A 25,072-nucleotide genomic window follows, 5' to 3' on the forward strand; every position below is an offset into this window, starting at 1 on the left:
AGTTGTCTGACCCAGGCCTTGTGAAAGGAAATGGGCCATTTCTTAATATTTAATGATAAAAGAGCCAGTGACTATTCTCAAGGAAAAGCCAGTTTACTTTTTAACTATTAGACTATTTAAATCCTTTCAGTGTGTCTGAAACTTGTACATTTCTACTTTCGCATTTTCTAATTTCTTAATAACTTGTCTGGGTGGTGTTTTTTTGCCTGGCTTATTTTGAATACACTGTGGCCCTTCTGGAGCATAGATTAGTCTGTGCGGGTGCTTCAGCGGGAAGCCAAGGGAGCCCCTACTCCATAAGCAGTTGTTTTAGGGGTGAGGACAATTTTCCTTACCTTTTAGGTATAAGAGGAAGGAGAACTTTTACCTGTGTTTACTTGCAAGCAGATTGTAACTCTATAAATTAACTTATATTCAAATAAAACTACTCTTGACTAGGTAGACTTTTTTTTTTTAACTAAGAAATACTTAGGAACTGGCCCTAGTGCTGTCTTCACATTGATTGTTGATTTAAAAATGTAACTTATTACTTATTTGTAGCTGTTAAATATCAACATTCTTTTCTGGAATATTTTACTGGCCTGAATTAAAATGATTGGCAGATCAATCCGATGTTTGACAAATAGGTAAGTTTTTCCTCTGGCCTTCCGAATTTAACCGTATGTCTTTGGAAGTAAAGGATTGTATCCACAATGCCAGCAATAGAATTTGAGGTCTGATATCTCAAATCCCAGTTAACCATTACGTTTATTATTTATTTGATCTTCAAAAGACTCCAGTTAATTAAAAAAAAAATTTAACTCATATCCTGACAGTAAAAGCTACAGAGATGTGTATGTGTTAAAGAGTGTGCTTTTTATTTATTTGTTTATTTTAAATAAATCACTTTACTGGGAGCTCTTAACAGCTCTTATAAAGATAGTGATTTTTATAAGATAAAAACCCTTGAGAAACTTCAGAATGATAAATTACATTAATACAGAAGGGGATCTTGGATTCTACCTCGCTTTCTCACGTTGCAGGTGAGGAAGTGTTCTTCCGTATTTTCGAACCTTTGATAATTAATTTACAGCAATAGTTCTTCACCATTTTTCTGCGAGAGATACTGTTCCCTCTGATATCAGACCCTCACTGAGGAGGAGGTGGGGTCAGGATACCTTAGGCGGTGTACACAGTTACGGGAGGGGCTCTCTTGATCTACAGCCCTGTTCTACGCGCCGTCAGGTTAGTTCTGTACAACAGAGCCAAACACTGTCCATTTTCACAGTTGTTACGTTTGAGCCCATTGCTGCAGCCACTGTGCCAACCCCTATCCTTGAGTTCTTCCTCTTTTTCACTGTGCCAAGCATGATATCCTTTCCCGGGGACGTGTCTTTCCTGATAGCATGCCCAAAGTACATTAGACAAAGCCTCCTCACCCTAGCTGAAGCCTTCTGGGTGTAGTTCTTTTTTTGTTGTTGTTTTTTGCATGAAGATGATTTTATTTAAAGCCATGCCATAGTGAAAAAACATTCGACTTCAAATTCTCCCAAATTTATCATTTTCTAGTTCATTTCCACTGTGTCTTTCAAAAAAGTCCTAGTGCCTCAATTCACAGTTTTCGTCTCTCAAATCTGACTTAGCCCAGCTTCTTTAATTTTTATTTTATTTTATTTTTTAATCATATTATTAGGGGCTCATGCAACTCTTAACACATAGCAAGATGTCTTTGCTCGTTCTTCTGGCAGCATTGGTGCCTGTACTAGAAATAAACAGAGTACTTTCATTTATAAGGGACCTTTGGTGGCACGGGGGTGGGGTAAGCTCTGGGCTACAAATGGAGAGGTTGGTAGGACCCACTTATCCGGACAGATTGATAGCCATGGAAACCCTATGGAGCAGGTCTGTCCTAGCGGGTTGCTATTAGTCAAAATTGAGTTGATGGCTGTGTGTTTTTTTGTTTTTGTTTTACCCTTATGAATTAATAGGATCATTGGAAAGACCTAGGAGGTAGTCATTTTAATATTTTGTTTTCAGAGAAAACTGAGATGGTCATCCAGACATATAGCTAGTAAATGGCATGAAAAGACTAGAATTCACATCTTTATAAAATATTGCTACTTTTGATGAAATCGTGTAATTTGTTACAGGTCAGTTTGGCTGTTAGAGTCAAACTTTGGACAAGCACTCAAGCCTTCTGACAAACAGCCTCACATTACTACTTTAGAAAAATATTTTTCATTGAACACTTTTGAGATGACATTAAACTGAATTGTAATTTCCAAAGCTCTAGTTCAGATTTATAGACTCTTCTATACAAGGTGTTTTTGAACTTTGTAAGGGCCCACTAACACATGCACATAATTAACTTTTCTATAGAACACAATAATGGGTCGTGGTCACAATAAATGTCACAGATTATTAACAAACAGAGTAGATACCTGTTGTGTTAGCACGATATTGTATGTGAAAGATATATTCTATGTGTTGTGTAAACATTTAAAATGAAGGAACCCAAACTTTAAAGCTCTTCCTGTGAGCCTGTCATACCAAAATACTGAGACTAAGTGTTAGGACATGATTTTGTTTTAGTGGGTTCCCCTCACTTTTATTATGAAAAATTTTAAGGGTACCCTAATATTAGAGTAGTACAGTGAACTGTGTTAACCATTTCTCATTTCTATTATCAATAATTGGCTATTGTTCAATTAACGAAAGACAGCTCATGGAAAATGTCTTAGGTTTGCACCTATTGAAGAGAACATCTGTTGTATAAACCAAGCTTCTATATTTGATTCATCTTTCTTTGAGGTTTGTGCCATCTGAAGTCTGACTGCTTTCTTTGTACAACTGTGATCAAAACAAAAAAACATACACAAAGAAATCCAACCATGATCATTAGCAACACCTGTGCCTATACAACAAGTGACCCTGTGATTTCATCTAGAGAGAGAGACGAGTAATTTTTACTTTTATTAGTAAGATGCGATCCTTTTAGCTCCTCCCCCTTCAATTGTAGCCTTTGTGGTGAAGACAGTGTAGACATCCTCCCCCCAACTCTCTCTCAATAGGATCCTCATCTTAAAGGATAGTATATTAAGGGTATATTTTCACTAAAGTTTAGCTTTTTTATGACTAATTTTATAAGTCTGAAGAGTCAGAAAATGTGGCAATTCTACATCTTTTAAAAATACTATGCTTTGCCTAAACCGAGATTTCTAGCACATAATGAAAGAGGCAATTGGGTTTCTGTTAGACTCTTTTACTATGGTTGATGTTGCCTTTACAGATAACTCTGAAGTGAATTAAGCCTGGATAGAGACTAATAATAGACCTTTTGTTGAATATAAAAAGAAAATGCATTTTGTTCCCTTGTACACAAAACAATGGTTTTCCTGTTGAACTTGTCTGCTGCTTTGAATAACATAATTTTAAAATAATAATAGTAGAATTCATCCTATTTGATATAGAGGGTGATGATTTAAGTGTGTTTGGGTTTTCAAAGATTTATAAATTTGGGTTCATCAAACTGGAACAAAAATACCACAAACCATAGTAATTTTTAAATTGGGTAATAATATATTTAACCTTTGGAACTCTTTTAATATCATTCCTTCTTTTTAAAAAAAATAATTTTATTAGGAGCTCATACAACGCTTATCACAATCCATACATACATCAATTGTGTAAAGCACATTTGTACATTCATTGCCCTCATCATTCTCAAAACACCTGCTCTCCACTCAAGTCCCTGGCATCAGCTCCTCATCCCCCCTCCCCCCACCCCTCTCCTCATGAACCCTTGATAATTTACAAATCATTATTTTGTCATATCTATTACTCACAAATAGTATTCCTTATACTTAAATAGAGTCATAATTTGTCTGTTAGTCCCCACCCCCGCCCCCCACCAACCATAAAAACCCAAACTGTGTGGCTAGCATGCAGATTCCAACTCCTCACTACCCCCGAGGACAAAGCGGCCTTGCCCCAAAGGTTCCCCGGCTATCATCTTTACAGAAGCAGACTGCACATCCTTCTCTGGCAGGGTAGCTGGTGGATTTGACACCTTCCTCTTGGCTAGCTGCTAAGTACTTAACCATTATACCATCATGCACCCATTAGTCTCTATTACTAGGATTTACTATTTTGAATATTAATCTTTTATCAGGTAAAGTGATGGGAATATATTTAATTGCCCAATGTTTAATCTCTTACAGTGTTAGCGATCTTAGACCAAACTGAGGATTTGGTGGGTAGAGGTGAAGAATTTGAAATTCTAAATATGTAGTCATGCATATTGAAAAAAATGTTACAGAACAAATAGACCACTTTTTGGGGTCTAAGTTAAAAGAAGGATTTTGTTATAGACCTATTTTTCTTCCAATAGTAATTTTTTAAAATGAAGTATTTTATGCATTCAGTGCTGTTGTTAACCAGAAAATCAGAAGACTGTCTTGTGGCACATTCTAACAGTTTTGAAGTCTGAGAGGGCTTCAGAAAATTTGTGGGGGGAAAAACCCAGTATCTTTAACTCCGTTTTTCTATGAACTGCTTGAAGCCCCTTTATGATCTCTTGTGTTTACTTTGCTCCTCAGTGATCAGCTCTTTTACCATCTGACCTTTTGTGTTTACAATAATGTCAAACATGCTGGCTGCTCTGTGTAGCGAGGACATGCATCTGGCAGTAAGGAATGCCAAGGTGCTCGGTGAATGTAGCTCTGGCTGTAGCGATTGAAGCTATGTGCCACCTTGGCAGGAGTGTGATTCTCAGAGATTTGGCACATAAGTAATGATGTGATTTGGTAGTTATGTGATGATGTAGTCATCTTCCATTTTTGTGATCCCATGTGCTTAACCTCGGTTTTCACATAATATTGATTTTCTATAACAACCTGGGTAACCTAACCGTGTTGCTAAGGGAGGAGAGGCTGTATTTAAATATAAAATGCTTTGGTGGTGTTTCAGTCAGGCTGATTTGTTTAATAAGTCACCATCATGAGTTTGCTCTTCCTTGGCATACATTCTTTTAATTTTAACTACCGAAATCTCCTTTTAGGTTCAAAGTACAGAGGGAGAGGCTCCTCCTGTTCCAGCCACCTACCAGCTAGGTCTGACCAAATCCAAAAGAGGTAAGTGGAACACTATCCACTCATTCCCAAGAGTAGTCCCATGGTGTTGCTAGTTGATTTGGAAAAGGGTTTGTGTGTTTTTTAAATCAATATTTGAAATCCTTGTAAGTGAAGAAGAGTAGGAACACAAGCGTGCTTTGTATGGAATCTTGCTTTGTATTTCCTAGTCTGTTGTGTCTGTGACCTAGTGTTTTCTTGCTCTGCTGTGGCTTCTTTGCACCATTCTATGTACTCTTGAAGTTTTGTTCAGCCGTGCCTCGGGGCTAGAACAGAGGAAGATAAAAAGGGCAACAATTCAGGCTGCTTTTTACCTTGTCAGGACTGAAAATACCCCTGCATTACCTATTTTTGGGTTTTCATTATTCAAATAAGGCTTCTAGGTAAAAGCCATTAAATCTGCTTCTGGCAAAAATACCAATCTCTCTTCCATAGCTAAACGTGGCTAAATGAAATTCAAGCCATAGAGACCAAAGGTGAGTGAGTTGCAGTTACTCCTGTTCTCCTGAATTATTAATTATTGACCAAAAACCTTTTGAATCTACTTCTACTTTTAACTTGCAGCAAGGGAAAAAAAAAAGAATCGACTGATCTTTAAATTCCCAAAACTTTGTAGATTGAGAGAGGAAGGAAAGAAGCTAAAATGACCACTGAAGGTGGAGCTGGCTATTTTTAAAACCACATGCTGATCCACCCTATTTTTGTTTCTTTTTTTTTAAACAAAAATTCATATGTATGTTCCTGAAATAGGAAATTATATGTTTGTTCTCTCCTGATCTCTGAAGTAAGAGACAATTTGCATACAATTTTTCTTTTGTTGCCATCTGCTGAGAAAGGAGCTGCTCTCCCCCCAGGTCACTACAGTTTGGGTCAGACGCGATGGCTTATCCTATTACATTGTCTTCCCTCAGTAAGTCCCTGATCCCCCATGCCTGTGTTTCATCAAGATTTCTGGAAGAAAATTTCTGTGGTCTTCAGAGATGTAAGTTACATGGTAAAGTTCATAGCCAGTGGAAAGTCTATGCTTAGAGTGGATAGACAGGGATTGTATTTAAAAAATAAAAAACAGCTCACTGCGTGTCAAAGGACAGATTGATAACTCAAAGCTTTAGGATCTTATTAAGACAAAGCCCAATCAGTTTTGAATGAGGAGACTATATTTTGTATTTACATCTGGGTTTTCCTCTTTCAATACCGGCTCTCTTGTTCCTGGTGGCATTTTGAGATTGTTATAAATTAACAGCACGGTAGTTTTGTGTGTACATGTGTGAGAGAGGGGAGATAATACAGTATAGTATTATAGTAATTTAGGAAGGTAGTTAGTAAATTTGATATATGAGTATCTTAAATCAATAGTACTTGCTGAATTAGAATCACTAATTCTATATTATTTGCACCAATTTGGCAAAAATACTGATAGTGCATGCATCAAACTACTTTGTCCCTTAGTAGCTGGACTTTTGAAGTGAAATAGTTTGAATCTCAAGTCTAGGTCTGGAGAGATTTGGTGACTTGCACCCATGTGTGAAGCTGACTTTTGAGGGGATGTGGAGCCGATGTCTTCTTATTAAAGAAGACATGAAGTACTTTCATGGTAAAGAGGAGATATAATGAAGCCAGCAGGCTGGTGCTGGGAGTGGAAGATGGGTGAAGAGGTGGTCAATGGGAAAAGCATAGATTTTCTTAGGCTTTGAAGCTATACAAGCCAGTCTGAAGGAAGAGGAGTGTGTTTCAGGCCATTGTTCAATGTCTTCCTCCCAGCTGCGGTGCTGGCCTTAGGCGCCATCTCTAGGCGCTTGTGGACACCAGAGAGGAGGCTCATGGACCTGAGGCGCTGTGGGTGGTGGGGAGTATGCTGAGCAGTGAGGCTGTGTTGAGAACATGAGCAGCGTCTTATTTGTTACAAAAGCTCGCCAAAAGACAGAGTACTATCAGCGACATTCTGTGTGACTTTTGAGAAGTGGTCAACTGTAGCCCGAGTTCATCTGTTCCCAATGTGTCTGTAGCCCAGTTTTTTCCTTGGACATGGGTCCCAGAGGTGCTTCTTTGTGCGTGAGGCAATACGCAGAGCCAGGTGACACATGATGCAGGCCAGGGTTCCGAGAGGATGCTGAGGAGAGCCACATGCGGCACTTCTACCGAGCTGACGTGGGCCAGGCAGATGCCACGGCTATACAGCACTCCCGTGTAGGGGTTGATTTACCTCACTGTGCTACCCCCACGTTAATCCTGGCAGCCCCTTCTCTCAACGGCTCCCTGACGCTCGCATGTTACAGACATGTATTCTGGTTTGGCTCTTTGTGACAGAGAGACAGTGTTCCTAGACAAGGTTTCAGATTTTGTTTTGTCTCATTCTAATGTTGCCTCTAACTTCACAGTACTTCATTGAAAATACTGTCTTTAATCTTCAGTTAGGATGAAAGTGTAATCGCCTTTGTAGTTCACCTTTTACTGTAGAGAAATGGACTTTTAAATTATGTTTTTGGTGAAATAAAAACGTTTGACTCAAGACCTAGATTGTGATTTATAGTTTGCAAGAGAGTTTGCCTGTCTTCTTAGTTCCTTCAGTAGTCCGTCGAGGGTAGATAGAAAGCTCAGTATCCCCGGTTTGCAGGAGGAAGATACTACTGGCATGGTGATTAGGCAAAGCAGGAACCGTGGGTGCAGGCCTTCTTGTTCTTTTAACTACCTACACCTGCTCTGCACTCTAAGCATTCTGCTCAACTCCTCTGTGAATTCCCATTCAGTGTGAAACAAATGCCAGGGGAACGTGCCCTACGTGGTGCTCCTGCAGGCGCAGTGGTGCTCCTGCAGACGCAGCAACTCTCAGGATTTCCTGGCAGCTGCCCGTCACCAGTCAGATGGGCTGTCTTCATTCTAAACAATCCAAACCCTGCTTCCCTCTGTTACTGCTTCAAAAAGCACTTATTCACATACTATTATAGACAGAAGGAAAAAACATACAAAATATAATGAAAAGGTTCTGATTAGTCATGTTCTCAGGTAATATCTAATTAGTATCTATGGTAATAGCTTATTACAACTCAGTTTCACAATTATTTCATAATTGGATTCATAATTCCTGATACTGCACTATGCATTTTTGGGGGGTTAATTTCAAAGTATTGCAGAATTAGCTTATGATCTGGTGGCCTAGTGGGTTACACTGTTGGAAGCATGACCTCAAGGTCATTATTCAAAACCACCATCCTCTCATCTGGAGAAAGCCCTCAGGGGCGGTTCTGCCTGTCCTGTTCGTTTGCAGTGTGTTTGATGTAGAGTTTATATTACAGAATTATTCTAAGTTTGCAATGAGGAAAAGAAAAGTTTCCCATTGATATTGTTTCCATTTGAACTTGAAGCAAAGTTGGATTTTTTCAAACTCAGACAAACTTTAATTGGTTTTAGGTTTGATGTTACTTGTCTCCTTCGCTGTGTAATTAAGTTTTTAAATGAATGCAGATTTAGTAAGCATATTTTATTTAGCCTGCGCTTTGACAGTTCAGAAGAACTGTACTATCCGATGAAGCGTCTCCCTTAGTCAGTAGTGGTGGTGCTGACCTCTCCCACAGTGGCAATGTGGGTGGGTGTGAGCAGGCTTTCTTAGCTTAAGTGTAAGGTGATCAGACGTCCCCCTTTGGGGCACTTTAAAAAGTCCCGATTTTTTTGAAAGAATGCACAACAAGCTAGGGAACAGTCTATTTGGTTCATATAGACCAAGTTCTTAATCAATAATCCCCTCCCACACACCCCCAATTTGGTGTCCCGTTTTAAATCTGGTCACCTTACTTAAGTGTTAGTGGATTTTTATATACTGTTTTAATTTTACAGGTTGTAATAACCAGGAATTAGAGCATTGAGGCATAGGAAGTAAGCTGATTTTATGATCTCTACCTAATCAACAATGTTCTGTTAGAGCTGACATTTTTAACTATTATGAAAGAATTCTTTCAAAAATTTTGTGGGAAGATGGGTTTAAATGATCATGGAATTTTTACATGAACTTTTTGAAGTTCCCTAATATGTTTGAATTAGTTGAAACATAAGAGAAATATAAGTGTGCTGGCAACAGTTTTTTGACTATATTGGCCTTAATTGCCTTCTTATTTTCTAATTAGAAAAATAGTATAACTTTTGGATGCTGTATACTTAAACTTCTAGTATTACTTACAAAGACTAAGTATCTTTCTTTACATAAAAGAAATTGTGTACTTTGGGACTTCTATTTTTATTAAAGCCATTTTTTTTTGTTGTTTTAAAATTCCAACCAATTGTCTTCTAAGAATTGTTGTTAGGCCGGCTGTTGTGTCGGATATGACTCAGCATGATCCTGTGTACGACAGAACAAACCCTGCTGCCTGTGCCGTCCCCTTTAAGAAAGGGCACACTGCTCGATTTGCCAACATGCGTTAAACTTACAGCACTGTTAGCAACTGCACTCCGAGAACTTAGGCTTGGATCTCCGAGTCAGCGTTCCTTTGCATTTGTGCCCCTTCTGCTGTAATGCCATGACATTGGATATGTGGCGCACACTTTTCCAGATGAAGCTCATGCCGTGGGTGATCATCCGTCTGTAGTAGTAGTGCCCTCACTGAAGTTTCACCTAGCAGTTTTGTGTAACTGCTTTTATTTCTTTTGGTAGATCATCTATTACGTACTGCAAGTCAGCATTCTGATAGCAGCGGTTTTGCTGAAGATTCGACAGACTGCCTCTCTCTTAATCATCTGCAGGTAAACTTCTTTGTCAGAGGCTCTGTGATTGTCTTCATTTTAAGGTAGTGTTTTTCCACAGCTGTGTATTTCAAGACTGGTCACGGAAATCTTTATTTTTCAAATGACAGGAAGAAGGAAACTATTTCTAGGATGCAGATGTTACATAAGCATTTAACTACAGATTTTACGTTGATCAATTCGCTATCTGTTTGACAGAATATTTTTTACATGTGTGTGAAAAAGAAAAGGCTCCCCTTCCATTTTTATACCATCAGTGGCTCCCGTGGACGTTGATGGCACAGCACTGCTTGCAGTCAGTTGGAGAACGAACTAAGAGGAAACAGGAGAGGGAAGATAGGAATTGGAACTCTACTTTAGAGAAACAGGGTAGCTTCAGGGTGGCATATTCTTTTGCCGCATTTAAGACTTGAGGGGGCAGTTCAGCTAAGTGAAAAGGCTCCAAGAGAAGAAGAGTGTGATCCAGAAAAGTCTGCAACCAAACTGTAGAGAAATCCCCTGGCCTTGAAGAGGTCAGACGTGCAGGCTGGGAGAATGCGCTTGGAAAAGAAGGGCTGCTCACAGTTCTAGGTCTCCTTCAGAGTAAAGACGAAGGGGACAGTGGAGAGCGGCCTGGGGAAGTGTGGTGCTGGTGAAGAACTTTCAGAACTGTTGCCAGCTTGCTTCCATTCTGTGAGGCAGTGCCCGTTGTTCAGAGAGCAGCAGATGGGTGTGGGAAAGATGGTCTAAAGGAAATAGCGCCCACATGGAATGAATACTCTTTACGAGAAAACGCAGAAAGCAACCTCTATTTTCAAAACACCATCGAATATATTTTGCACATTAACTCGTTCTCTTTTTAAAAATTTGTTTTATCATCACTGTGTCTTAGTGCTGCATCTAAAGTATAAGCCAACCCGAATATCAGCCAAGGCACCTAATTTTGCCACAAAAACTGCATTAAAATTGTGCTGAAAAACGTTCGCTTACACACGAGTATATATGGTACTTATTTAGTAGCTAACATTGCGTGCCGATCTATATGGGTCAGGCAGCTTGGAACATGACCGGGGCCATTCCCCGAAGGGCGGCCATAGCAGTACATGCAGAGTAGCCTCCCGTGAGTGTGTGAATGCTGGTCGTGTGTTCTTCACCCTTCCGCTGTTTTCTTCTCGCAGGTTCAGGAGCCCTTGCAAGCCATGGGGAGCAGTGCTGACAGTTGTGACAGCGAGGCGACAGTCACCTCCTTTGGTGAAGAGCTTATCACACCAACAGCAAAAGACCAGCCTTATTTCAATGAGTCTGAGGAGGAGTCTCTGGTCCCTCTTCAGAGAGGGAAAGAGAAGACGGCAGCAAGCGCTGACAGAAAAAGGCCAGAGAGGCAGCGTTTCCCCACGTGTGAGTCCGTTGAGCCTGAAGGCCATGAACAGTCCACTTGTTGCCAGGAAGAGGGCATGACTGAAACCCCTGGCACCCAAGAGTCGCCTCAAGCTCAGAGAACTGAGCTACCCAGGGACGAGAGTGCCGAAAGCGACGTGGATAGAAGCAGTGAATGTGAATATGCCCAGTATACCACACACCACATTCTGAAGTCATTGGCTTCCATTGAAGCGAGATGTCACGATGAGGGCGCTGAAGATATGCTTGTGCCAACTCCCTCCTCTGTGGACAGAGTTAATGTAGCTTTGCAAAGAGCTCAGATGAAGGCCTTCGGTCTCTCTGGTCAAAGAGTAGGGCGCAGCCTGATAAAATCGAAAGATCTGCTGAGACAGAGGTACTTATTTGCAAAAGCTGGCTATCCCCTACGAAGGTCTCAGTCCTTACCAACCACATTACTGAGCCCAGTAAGGGTCGTGTCTGCTGTCAACGTTCGCTTGTCTCCGGGGAAGGAGACTAGATGCAGCCCACCTTCCTTCACCTACAAGTACACACCTGAAGAGGAGCAGGACATGGAAAGAGAGGTGCCCGAGCCTGACGGCCACTCTCTCGTCAAATCCACCATTTTCATCTCTCCATCCGCATCTGGGAAGAAGGAAGTGGTCTCAGAGAAGGAGGTGAACCACTTGGAGGAATGTCCTCACCGGAGGACTCCCACCTGCGCCTACTGTGCGTCAGCACCCAGATCGCAGTCCACCTGCTCCCTTCACTCTGTCCCCTCTGAATGGCAGGAGAGGCCCCTGTGTGAGCACATGAGAACCCTGAGCACTCACAGTGTCCCCAACATATCCGGCACCACCTGTAGTGCCTTCTCGTCTCCTTTTGGGTGTCTTTACTCACATAGACATGCTGCCTCCCCTTACCGGACATGCACTGCAAACCCTCCTTCCACCATTGAGATGCAGCTGCGGAGAGTATTGCATGATATTAGAAACTCGCTGCAGAATCTTTCACAGGTATGGAAAAAACTCCCCTATTCACTGGGAAGCTAAGACCCATCAGGCATGAACTTCATTTTCTTATATACCTAAACTTGTCCAGACTGACCCTTCTCCTGTACAGTTCCCTCGTATTTCAAGGTAAAAGCTGTAACTAATCTCCTTGCTCCTATTTCCCCTGCCTTCCTCCATGAGAGGTTTTGCTCATTAAATAGTCTCTTTTTTTCGGTTTCTCCTCCATTATCTGCCTTTTAGTCGAGAGACATTGTCAAGTTTTCTCTATTATTAACAGATCTTTCCTCTGAGGGTACTTCCCCCCACCTGTGCTGACTACTTCTCTCTTTTCTAAGTGCCCTCCCCGCTGGCTTCTGGGGCAGCACTCTCTCCTGGTTCTGCTGGCACTTCTCTAAGCTTTCCCCTTCACCTCCTGACTCTATGGAAGTTTGTCCAGTTTCACTGGTTCATGGACTGGGACTGTCCCAGAACAGAAGAAAATCAGGTAAAGTGTGCATGTGAATATCACTTTTAAAGTCACCCTGCTCAGATTCGTTAGTAGACCTGGAATCACTGTTTCAATAAGCTTTGAAAATTACTATGTTTTCAGCATACTTGGCTTTCATGCAGATTTTCTTTCTGGGGATCTAACTAGTATTGAGGAAACAGGACGTGAAGATGATGGCAAGCATGCAGTGGATTGGTGAGCGTGTTCAGCGAGCTGTCGGGCAGCCCAGCATGTGCCAGTGGGTCTCTTGTGATGACAAAATGGCAGATGAGAAAGCCACTTTGAAAGCAAATATTAAATCTAACTTCCCAACTTATAACAAAATAGGCCTTCTTGAAATACTTGCTTTTAGTCTTAGGACCAGTTTCCTAATGGCCTGCTCTCTAACCAGAATGAGAGTCTCTCGCTGTCCTCTTTGGAACATACAGTTCTTTCAGGGCGAAATGTTTCACCTTTCAGCTATGATTAATGTGAAGATGGGAGGGCCTAGCTGTAAGCTGTCCCCTTCCCAGGGTACCTTTCTGGTTTCTAGGCCAGCTGGTTCTGTCGTAGCCGTGGTTCTCGTGTGGGATGTGCCATCAACATCGCAACTGATCACCACCGCCACAGCCGCCCCCCCCCCCACACACACAGGGCAACAGACAGAGGCTCTAGTCTGATTCATTCAATGTGCTTCAGCCATATTGGGCTGCAGGCTGGTCTCTAAACAGCATTGTCTTAGGGATATGATATATATATATATGTTTTACTTTCTTTGCCAGAATGCTCCAGCCATGCCTTTCTATGCCAGACCAAATCCTGTTTACTCATAAGACAGCTCTGGTGGCACCACTGTTGGGAAGACTTCCCTGACTCACCTGACTGAGATTTTTGTTTGCTCTTTTCCTTTTTAGCATTCTTCCTCCTATTATTTTGTACATGTGTTTCCCTTTCTCTGTTCTCTGGCTTTGCGAGTTCCTCTTAAGTCGAGGAATGATTGTCTGGGGTTTCACTGTGTAAAGGAATGGCACCTAGTGAACAATCTAGGAATGACCACGAAGACTGCTTGCTCTTTGCCCCAGATGACTGTCATTTCCGAGTGATGCTTGCCGTTGTCTGTTTTTGGTTGTTGTTTTCCTATCCTGTTGGTGTAGTGCTTATGTATTGGGCTGCTATCGGTATGGTTGGCAATTCGAGACCACCAGCAGCTCCTCGGGAGGAAGACTGGGTTTCCTACTCCCATGAGCAGGGGGTCGCTATGGTCAGCATGGACGCGATGGCAGTGAGCTTGGTTGACCTTCTGTAGACAAAAAGGAAGGCCTCTTAGATAAAGACACGGACCATAGTCTTTCCTCCGCCCCTTTCTCCTTTCATTTACCTTTATACGGGCAATACTTAGAAGGGATCGGGAGCATTGGGAACTGATTTCATTCGTTCCTGCTCACAATATGAAGATTTTTTTTTTTTTTTTTTTTGCCTGTCGGAAGAAAATACCTAGGTTCAAAGTACTACCTGCTTAACACGTTAAAGAATTTGAGAGTAGACACTTTAACCTTGGTTTTAATTTTATTTTCCCTTTTTTGAAGTACCCGATGCTAAGAGGGCCTGACCTTGCTGCTTCTCCATACAGTACCCAGAAATCATCTGTTCTACCTCTTTATGAAGTAAGTTCTCACTTGAGTCTTTGTGTTACAAAACAGTCTGCATGACAGACGTGGTCATTCGTTATATTGCATTTTAGAATACCTTCCAGGAGCTCCAAGTAATGAGGCGGAGCCTGAATTTGTTTAGGACACAAATGATGGATTTGGAATTGGCAATGCTGCGTCAGCAAACCCTGGTTTACCATCATATGACCGACGAGGAAAGGTAAGCATGCATTTTGTCATAGTAGTGTAACTAAAGATGTCTTTCAGTCTGAAAAGCATCATCAGCCTTATTCTTCCAGTGAAGTTTTATTTCTTCTGCTGTGTATCCTGAGTCTGTTTGTGACCCAGTGAAATAACCTCTAGCATAGTTTCCGCCATGTAAACTTGTCTGCTGCCTTCACGTGAGGAAGCTGGTGGCCGTGAGTTACTGTCGGGGGTCTTGGTGAGGGAGGATGAGAAGAAAGAGCAATTATGCTGGCAATTAACTTAACAGCAAATGCTGTTGTGCTAGCGTACTGAACTTGGAAGTTCAGTACCCTCACGTAGCCTTTATTACTTGATAAGAGAGTTACACATAGGAATCCTAATGACTTCTTTTGAGCCTGTGCCCATCTCTCTCTTCGTAGATATGAAGTGGACCAGCTGCAGAGTTTAAGGAACTCGGTCCGAATGGAGCTTCAGGACCTGGAGCTGCAGCTGGAGGAGCGCCTGCTGGGTCTGGAGGAGCAGCTGCGGAGCATGCGGGTGCCCTCTCCCTTCCGGTCCTCAGCGCTGGTGGTAGGTACTTTGACAGCCAGCTGGGATTTCTTTAGCACATTCCCTGTGGGTGAGAAACAGTGCTTTCATTTACAAACCTGTACTCTGAGAGGAGGAAAGGGAAGCAAAAGATTAAAGGAACTTTCTCACCGATCAGTGGAATAGGCAAGTTTTCAACGTTCTCATTTTCTTAAATATTTAGAAGTATATTGGAAACTTTTAATAATAGGAAATGGGAAAGTCTAGGACTTTTCAGGAAAAGTGATAGTAAGGGCATGACTAATGTAGATCTTCACCTTGGCATGTAACTACAAAGGGCGGAATGGAGACTTCGCGCAGTCTTTTTTTTTTTATTTACTAGCTTGCTTTGCACTTTTCTCAAATGTTCCTTCATTTGGGTTTATTTCACATTCTTGATGTTTTTTTCTTTTTGAGGAAGTAAACTGGATCTTTAAGTCAAAACCCCGTAAAGGCATGTACAACAATAAAAAGACACTAATATTCCTTTCCATGGCATTTGGTTTCAAGTTACATTTTTGTTAATACCTTTGAACTAGTAGAATATGTTGTCTTGAGGTGCTGAAATAGTGAACTTTTCACCGTTAATTGAATATCACATTCGATTTTGCTAAAAAATAACTGGAGGAATAAATGTGTACACATACACAGTGTAAATTGAATCAAATAAAAGTGTGTGTTGGAATTGTAGTAGAGTTAGAATATGCTGAGTCATTTATGAGGTGTGTTTCCATAGCAAGGTTTCCACCTACCATTTCTGAGAAATGTGTTGGTGATGTCAGTGAAACAGAAAGCTTACACATTTTTAGTAACAGCTTCTTAGTCATAGGACCAATTTTACAGGATTCCATTAGTACTGAGTATAACCACGTGACATAATGCTATTCTATTTTTAGGACATTAATTTGATTAGAAAACACTTGAAATTTGGGGACAAAATGTATATATTGTTCTTACTTTTTCAGGGGATGTATGGCAGTAGAAGCGCTGATAACTTGTCATGCCCTTCTCCATTGAATGTAATGGAACCAGTAAGACTCTTTCCTTTTAAGTCACTGGGGAAGGGAATGATCCAACACTTCACCAACACATCGTTTTCCTAGTTAGATGTAATGTACCTTTTTGACATACAATTTTGACATATTTTGATAAGTTAATTGATTTGAAGTGAGTTTGGCACTTCTGTGAAATTTCTTTGCCACTACAAACCCAGCCTACTCGTAGTGGTGATTTATCTTGACGGCCTAACGGAGATAATTAAGGAACCATAAAACGTTTTCCATTTCTACTCCAGGGGAAAATACTCATTCACAGTCTGAGCCTGCACAAGTCCTTTAGGGATAGTTGAATCTGTAACATGACTGCTTTGGGAACAATGGTGGGATTTTTACTTATTATAGTTTAAGCATATGAAATTCATTTGGGGACAAAAGCACTGCAAGTAGTGATTTTGGGTCCCAATGGAAAACCAACTTCTTGACAAGTAATTTGGACCTGTGTGAAAACAAGTGCCATTGGGACTAATGATGGCAGTCTAGGTACTCGGGGGCACTGTGGTCGCTGCTGACCCCAATTTGGGGGTTCCAGCCGGGTAGTCACTCTGTGGAGGAGAGCCCAGGCATCTCAGCCTGGGGGCCCTCGGGGTAGTTGTACTTGTTCCATAGAGCCCTCCCCACGAGTGGGTACGGACCCAACATCAATGGCCCTGTTTATTGTAGTTGCATATATTGGTGGTGGAGGGCACTGTAAGTTTAAATTATACTGGGTGTTTTTGCAAATGAAATCAAATGGCATTTAATTAATGAATTCGAATGATTCCTTAAGAAGCTACTTGATTCGGGGCCATGTATTTTAATCTTCTTTTGCAATTACCAACCATAATATGAAGGGAGAAAAATAATTTTTCTGATCTTTAGGTAACCGAGCTGATGCGGGAACAGTCATACCTGAAGTCTGAATTGGGCTTCGCACTTGGAGAAATGGGGTTTGGGATTCCCCCTGGAGAGAGCTCAGAATCAGTTTTCTCCCAAGAAACTTCAGAATCATCTTCTGTGTGTTCTGGTCCCGCCCATGCTAACAGAAGAACTGGAGTACCTTCTGGTGACTCAGTGGGTCAACCCAAACCCCACGTGGTGCCAGGCAAGAAAGTGTTCCGGGCTTCAGTAGCCCTCACCCCAACAGCTCCATCCAGAGCAGCTTCCGTGCAGACCCCCCCGGAGCTGGAGAGGTCTGCCGAGGCTGGAGCAGCTGAAGAAGACTCAGCAGCCGGTGGGCCTAACCCTGAAGTGGAAGAAGGGCCAGGATCACTGCCAGCTGCTGAAGGAATACATAAAGATGCGGAGCAAGACGAGCTGCAGCAAGTCATCCGGGAGGTGAGTGCGCCTGTGCTTGGTGTGGAGATCTGTCTGTCTGAAGGGAGTTTTCATCTGAACAGGTATCGATGATGCGTTGGGTTTTTTGTATTCACTATACGAATTGTCAAGAGATTTTAACATTGCCTCATTGATCCCCTTGGTGGTTATTAGGCATATTCATCGTGGGGATGCATTTCTAAAAATTTTATCACCGTTGTATAAAGTAATTGAAACTCTTTATACTCATATTGAAAAGTGTGTTTGTAGGGCTTGGTATTGATAAATATGTGAACTGTTTGGACCTTGGATGCCACATTTGTGATATGAATTGAATCGTGCCAGGTTTAAAATCTGTGATTTAGTGGTTGACATGAGAAAATAGAGTTGTAATGTGGTGGTGGTGGTGGTGTGTTAAAATATAACTAAGTTTAAAGAATTTGATTTCATTGGTGGGTAGAGAATTGTGGAAATTATAAGATGCTCAAAGGAAAAAAAAATAGAATGGAAAGATGAGTTTATTCCAAGCGTAAGAACTGTACTGCTGGGTTACCAACCAGCCCGTCAAAGCACCACCATCCAGTTGATCCTAACCAGAGTGTGTCCATGGGGCAGAGCAGAACTGCGCTGTCAGCTTTCTGAGGCTGTGTACCTTCCGGGAGCAGCCAGCCACATCTTTCTCTCATGAAGCCACGGGTAGATTCGAAAGGTGGACTTTGTGTTAGTAGAACAGTGCTAACCTCAACAGGGCTGCGAAATAATTAGCAAGGTTAATAGTCAACAGTTGAAGATTAATTGACAGAATGAATATAAGAACTAGAGTCAGATAATTAGCAGGAATGATATCCCATCCCTCATTGAAAAGGGGGAGCCTCTATAAACTAGCCAGTCTCTACTGTCTATATCCCTCCTGAGCCCTGGTGTTGCCACTATTAAAGAGTGTGACTGCTAACCGAAAGGATACTTTGAACCCAGTAGCTGCTCCGTGAGAGAGAGTTTGCTTTTGTAAAGATTGACAGTCATGGAAACCCTCTGGTCAGTTCGACTCTGTTTAATATTAATAATTTTTAAAAGTTTGAGGTCTTCTGTAAATGTATTGGTTCTATAATGGTAAATATTTTTGTAAGTTAGCTGTAGTTGCTTAAAATTTAGCTTATTACATTGTTTTGGACCTAGAAAACTGCATGCTCATGGGAGCCTCCCATAAACTGTGAAAGATGTTGTAATTTTCAGACATTTAAGCTAATATGTAAGGAAAGTATTTGAGAAGTTTTTCAGAACCTGTTACTCATTTATTAGCTAGACACTCCCTTGTTCCGAATTTGGTGTAGTTGGGAGGGAGTGAGGTCTAAAACTGATGTCAATGGAACAGCCTCGCTGTCAGACAGCATCGGCAAGTCGATTCTGGCAGATACGGTTAGGTGAGAATGTAATACCTTATCATTTCATCTCCCTTTAGACTCATTTTTAAATTGTGTCAGTGTTAATAATTTCTACTTTCTTTGTGATTGTGCGATTTTTCTCTATTTTGTTTGGTCATTGTTGGGTGTTCTTGTTTGTGTTTTATATGATTTTTCTGGTTATGAAATCTAGGATAGGTAAATCTGTAGCGACAATAACTGGATGAATACTTGCTAGGCATGGCAGGGCAGGGTCTGGGGCACCAACAAGAATGAGCAAGAGAAGAAAATGTTCAGAAGTTGACTGTGGTGGTAAATATACAGCTCTTCTTGTTGTAGACTGTATGATCAATCAGTAACATGATTTAAAAAGCAATTTGATGTATTTAAAAGAACAGACTAGACTGAAGCAAGATACAAGCACATACCGATGGACATTAGACTAAAGCCAGTTAAAAATTTTTGTATTACTATCATTTTCTCAGTTACTGTGCTTTTCTGTTAAACTTTTGTTTACAAAATATTTGAAATTCAGATTAGTCTTGATTCCATTCCCTTCGCGTTACTGTAATCGCGTTACTCAAGGACACAAGGTACTGAATTCCTTTCTTTTAAAAAATTAAACCTTGGCATAACAGCTGTAAAGAAATTAGATTCTCTCTTCCTAGTAAACTCCAGGCTCCTGACCTCACTAACAAAGCACTTATTCAGTCAGGCAAGGTTTTGATCTTGGATTGGAGAGTTTTGCAGGTGAGGATTAAGCCTGTTTGGCAGACACTTCAGGGAAGGAAGGGTTCGTGCTGCCCTTCTTGGATGCAAGCGCACAATGCTGTCCCTAAGGCTCTTGCTTCATTCCTTTTGTTTGGGGAGGTTTCAAACAGAGTGCTTTCCTTGTTTTTAATGTGTTAATTAGGAGGAATTCTTTTGTAGGAGAGTAGAAAGGGGTAATATTGAAACTAGTGTTTATATGCACATATTTAATTCAGTGATTAAACTTTCATCAGATTAAAGATAGTCCTGTTTTGCTTAGATGTGTATAGTACACTGTCATAGAATTTGTCTGGGTGGACTGTCATGTATGTGATCAGTAGCCCGCACCTGTTTACAGTTACTTTTATTGTTGAGTGTACCAAATCAATTCCAGCACATGGGGCCTCACCTGACAAGGCAGGACTCTGCCCCACGGGGTTTTCTTGGGAATCATCTTAAGGAATCACTGGCCCTTCTCCCAAAGAGCCCTGGTGGGTTCATAGGGCCAGTCTTTGGGTTGGTAGTTGAGTGTTTAACCGTTACACCGCCAGAACTCCTTAGGAGTCACCATCCACTACCATCAAGTTGATTGCAAGTATGACAGACTAGAATTGTCCCTTCGGGTTTTGAGGCTGTAGATCTTTACAGGGCCTAAAGCTTCACTCACAGTACCACCAGGGTTCCTGAGAATGCTTCTTGTTTGATCATTATTGCAGTACATATAACACGCTTTAAACATGTGTTTTGGTACATGCATGATTTGTTGGTGTTCCTGTAACTTCTTTTAGTTGTGTCCTAATACAATGTCTGACATCAAACCCAGTGCCATCAAGTTTACTCCAACGCGGCAATCTTATAGGACATAGTAGAACTGTCTCCAAAACTGCCAGTCTTCACATGAGCAGACTGCTTTCTTCTTTGGAGCAAATGGGGGAGTTCTCTGCTTAATCTCAGAGTTCTTGGTTGGCTTAAACAGGTAAGTGCTCGATTCCTAACTAAGGTTGGTCGTTCAACCCAACTCTGGTTCTTCTGTCTCAGAAGAAAGGTCTGTTTTGGAAAGGTCACAACCATTAAAAATCCTCTGGACTGTGGTTCTGTTCTGCATAGGGGTCGCTAGAAGCCACAGGCAGCTCAGTGAAAGCTGGTTTGCGGTGGTTTTTCTTAACCTCAAGTAGCCTGACTTCAGCTTAGACCACTTTGGGGGAAGTTATGTGGGTCAAGGCCATATTGCCATCTGTCTTAGTGGTTTTCTTGGAAGAAGTCCTGGTGGCACAGTGGTAAGTGGTCACCTGCCAACTGAAAAGTCATAAGGTTGAACCCACCAGCTGCTCTGGGGGTAGGGTGGGAAGCACATGGTAACCTACTCCTGTAAAGATTACAGCCTTAGAAACCCCAGGGGGCAGAGTCCCTGTGAGCAGTCCCGATTTGTGGCAGATGGGAGACTGGTTTTGCCACCATGACAATGAACCTGCTCACACAGCCATCACAGTGCGCCGGTTTTTTGGCAAAAAAAATCATGCCTCTCTTGGCCTTCCTCACATGACCTCGCTCCATGCGTCTTCTTTTTGTTTCTGCAAGTGAAGAGGGATGTGAAAGGGCAGCGATTTGGTGAAGAAAAAATGAGGGAGGTGCTGTCAGCCATCCAAACAGATGAGTTTGAAAAATGTTTTCCAAGAAAGCAATCACAGATTAGATAAATGTATAATGTATAATATAGAGTACTTTGAAGCTGACAAGGTTGTTTTGTAAAAAATGTCAAATACATAGCTTTGAAAGAAAAAATTCCAGTTTTGGGGGATACCCCCTCATATTTTATCACTTGGTTCCTCCCTGCTCTAGCTCATGATCTATGCTCCTCTGTGACACTTTCTGCCCTCATCATCTTTTGTGTGACCCTCGTGGTACAGTGGGTTATGTGTTGGGGAACTAATTGTAAGGTCAGCAGTTCAAAACCACTGGCCACTCCATAGGAGAAAGGTAAGGCTTCCTACTCCTGTGAAGATTTCTAGTCTCTAATACCCACAGGGGCAGTCCTACTCTGACACAGAGGCCACGCTGCGAGGTGGAGTTGGCGCAGCGGCAATGTTGCTTCTGTTCTGTGTACCGTCTGCCCATCTCTAAGAAGGTTTATTTTCCACTTCTAGGTAATACTGAATTCTTTTAATAATTATATACTGTTCTTATGCATTCATTGAATGATTTTTTTTCAACTGCTTTCTGATGGAACATTTATTTCTATCAGAACCCTACCATGTTTATGGCCTGTTCAAACAGTGTGTGTTAGAAATTTTGGCACATTTTTAGTTGGTAAAAAATGTTTTTTCGTTGGTTTGGTTTTTTCATGTTGAGAAGGAGGAACTATAGTAAACGTCACCACGTTACATTGCGAGAAGGACTAGAAATGCTGCCTTTTGTGAATGTGGATTTGCAGGTGTTCTCATTCAACACATTTGCACTCTGGCTAAGGGAGGGATCTTGGTTTCCAAAATACTGGTGTCCAACACAGATTCATGTAAAATGTGAATCTGAGGTGCTCTGAACACCAGAAGGTTTTGATGCTAATAGAGAATTAACGGTAGAAGGCAAAATGAAAAGGTCATGTTTATTGAAATACGTTCCAGTACAGATGGTCGGTAGCGAGGGAGCATTTTGTTTTCTTAAGTAACTATGTGTTGTGTACCGATTTTACATGACATATTAATACAGCGCCAGTTTTGGAAAGACTTCAATGGAAATGTGTTCAGGATGTACTTGGATCATTTTTAGGAACTAGATCAGGCTGACAGGAAACTGGACATGGAGACTTTTAAAGCTGGGTGAGAGAGTCTCGAGGGCGACTTTGGGAAGGCGTTATCAGTGTATTTCAGGAGGTGCGTATGTAAGGCCTTCACAGAGGGCTACTTGGAAATGATACATCATCAGAGGGAAAACGGAACGGATAGACATGCGTAGTTTGGGGGCACCTGGAGAAGAAAAGCTTGATGGAATAGCCTCTCCGCTCATTTGCCTTTTCCAAACCCCAGACGAGCTGTTTTTTCTCATGTGAAGCAAACATTTCAAGCAGGTGGCAAACGTACCTAACAACTAAAGAAAGTGTCTGTCTTTAGAGTTTGTTGTTTAGGGGATGTTTTTATGTTTTAGGATACATTGAGTCCTTGGTGAAAATCGTCTATAACTTCTTCAGATGAATTGCTTTTAATTATATAAACAGAGAATATACCTGTATATTATTTTGCTGGTAATGAGTTGTAGTATTAAATTAAATGTGGGGGGGGTGGGGGGCCAGCCCCCACCACTACTACTACCTACGGGTTCAGTAAGCCCAATTGTACGGTTGATATATATATTATATTAAAGTCATCTAGAGCATGAGAGATAATTACAATGATGCAGTCAGATACATTACATGGTAACATTGCTCACCTCCGCCCCACTTGGTGGTCCTCGTGAGGGGACCCCGGCTACGAGAGCAGAAGCAGCCTCGGGGACCGAGGGCCCCGGGAATTGGGGAGAGCCTCTTTTCTTTATAGCTAACCATGCATTATATCACTTTAGGGGGACATGATTACAGAATCACACGTCACAGGAAGGGATGAGCTAGGGTTGTGCCTATAGGAATGGGAAGGTCTAGGATTATACATGTGACAAGATGGGCGGACCCTAGATTCATGATGGCAGTCTAATCTTGTTCATCCTTGGGCGGGTTTGACCTCTCTGGTGTCTCCTACAAGGAAACACACTACTATCCTTATCAGAAGCGAGTGGGCCCTACTTGTGGGATAAACAGTGGTGTCTGCTTGGTCTAGACAGCTGATAGCTCTCAGGGAGAATGACCCCCAATCCACTCCTGATGACCTCCAAGTGTATAGTCATTCTCAAGCAGCTACGTCTGGCATATATTTGGGGGACAGCTTGGGAGAAATCCTTCTGTTTCCCACAATGAGTTTTCTTTGCAATGAGAACATGACTTAATTCTTTTGATTACCTTAATATTTATTAAGGTAAATATTAATAAAAACATAAAAGTGAATGTACCTTTTTCTTTACGTTTTATTGTGATTTGGTTGAACGTTGACCGAGCACGTTCGTTTTCGAGTTAACTATCTATGCAGATTGCTGCCTTCTGCCTGGCTTCACGGGTTTCCTGCATCCTTCCTTCCTACCTCTGCCTGCCTTCTGGGCTTTGGTGTCGCGTGAACGGTGCCCCTGTGGTTTCCTGTGGCTGATTATTCCCTTTAGAGGCTGCTCTGCGTGGCTGAAAGGTGGTGCCCAGGGTTAGGCTTAGTTCCACCAATCTCTTATCAGATCAGCACATCTTTGTTGTTTTATTTAATTATTTTGAATTTAGGCATACATTTTTCTCCCATTCTGTCCAGGCACTTTTACTGTGATTTCTACCAGAGTGGTTGGTGGGCACCATCTAGTTCTTCTAGTCTCAGCCAAGTGCAGGCTGTGGTCCATTAGTCCTTTGAACGAATTGTTTCCTTGAGCTTTTATTATTTTTAATCTTCTTTGCTCCATATTATGAGGTGTTAACTGATTCATCGTAATTCTTTAATTTGGAGCAGTATTGCATTTTGAGTATGCATCATGGTTTGTTAATCCATGTATCCATTGTTGGACACTTGGGTGGTTTCCATGATTTCACTATTGTGACTAGTGCCACAGTGAGCATGGGTGCATAGATCTATTGTGTCATGGCTCATATTTCTCTTCAGATATATGAAGAGGCATCAGAAAGTTCATGGTACTTGAGATAGTGCACTGGACTAACACAGTACTCTTCCATTATCTTTGAATTCTAATTTTTAAAAATTTTTCTTAAGCTTCCCTGGGTACTTAGTAATGGATTGTAGGATAATATGGTATTTCCATTTCTAATTTTACTAAGGAATTTCATTTCCATTAGCAGTGTATAAGAATTGCAATCTCCCTCCTCCATCTCTGCCAATATTTATTACTTTACGTTTCTTTTTTAATCCATAGTAGAAGATATCTAATCCACCATAGTAGCCATTGGTGTCAGAGTAAGAGTAAGATTATATTTCATTGTAGGCTTGATATACATCTTCCTAAAGGCTAATAACTATAAACATACCATCATATTTTTATTAACCACCTAAATACCTTTTTTCATGAAGTGTCTGTGTCTTGTACCTATTCTTAAATTGAATTCTCTTTTTTGTTGTTGAAGATGTTGAAGTTTTCTAAAATTAGATCTTAAGTTTTTGTGAGATATGTTGTTATTCCTCTGATTTTCCCAGTCTTTAGGTTCTTTTTTTACTCTTTTCAAGAAGGCTTTTGATGTAAATTTACTATTTTGTAGGCTAGTGATTTAGTTTATTTACAGTTTAAGGTTTTACAGGGAGATCTTTGATCTGTCTTAAGTTAGTTTGTGTACATACCCATAATTACATACAGAAATTTCCCTTCTGATTTCTATTTTGCTGAGAGGTTTATCAAACAGTAGGTTT

The 25,072-nt window shown here is 41.2% G+C and overlaps 1 protein-coding gene across 5 annotated transcripts in view; it reads left to right on the top strand.

Annotated features, from left to right (window-relative positions):
• ITPRID2 (ITPR interacting domain containing 2) overlaps positions 1-25,072 on the top strand; it is a 42,489-nt gene that overhangs the window by 13,440 nt on the left and 3,977 nt on the right. For 3 of the 5 annotated variants that reach the window (XM_045293952.1, XM_045293955.1, XM_004701470.2), the window contains exons 9-16: positions 5,039-5,111; positions 9,751-9,839; positions 10,997-12,211; positions 14,261-14,338; positions 14,416-14,543; positions 14,950-15,100; positions 16,063-16,128; positions 17,014-17,469. In XM_045293952.1, coding sequence (XP_045149887.1) covers positions 5,039-5,111; positions 9,751-9,839; positions 10,997-12,211; positions 14,261-14,338; positions 14,416-14,543; positions 14,950-15,100; positions 16,063-16,128; positions 17,014-17,469 — 2,256 coding nt within the window. The remainder of the gene's footprint in view (positions 1-5,038; positions 5,112-9,750; positions 9,840-10,996; positions 12,212-14,260; positions 14,339-14,415; positions 14,544-14,949; positions 15,101-16,062; positions 16,129-17,013; positions 17,470-25,072) is intronic. The other 2 variants (XM_045293967.1, XM_045293963.1) reach the window with 2 other exon arrangements.

This window comes from Echinops telfairi, unplaced genomic scaffold (assembly GCF_000313985.2).
Source record: "Echinops telfairi isolate 266 unplaced genomic scaffold, ASM31398v2 ScPeMD7_3;HRSCAF=10, whole genome shotgun sequence".
NCBI classification, from domain to species: Eukaryota; Metazoa; Chordata; class Mammalia; order Afrosoricida; family Tenrecidae; genus Echinops; species Echinops telfairi.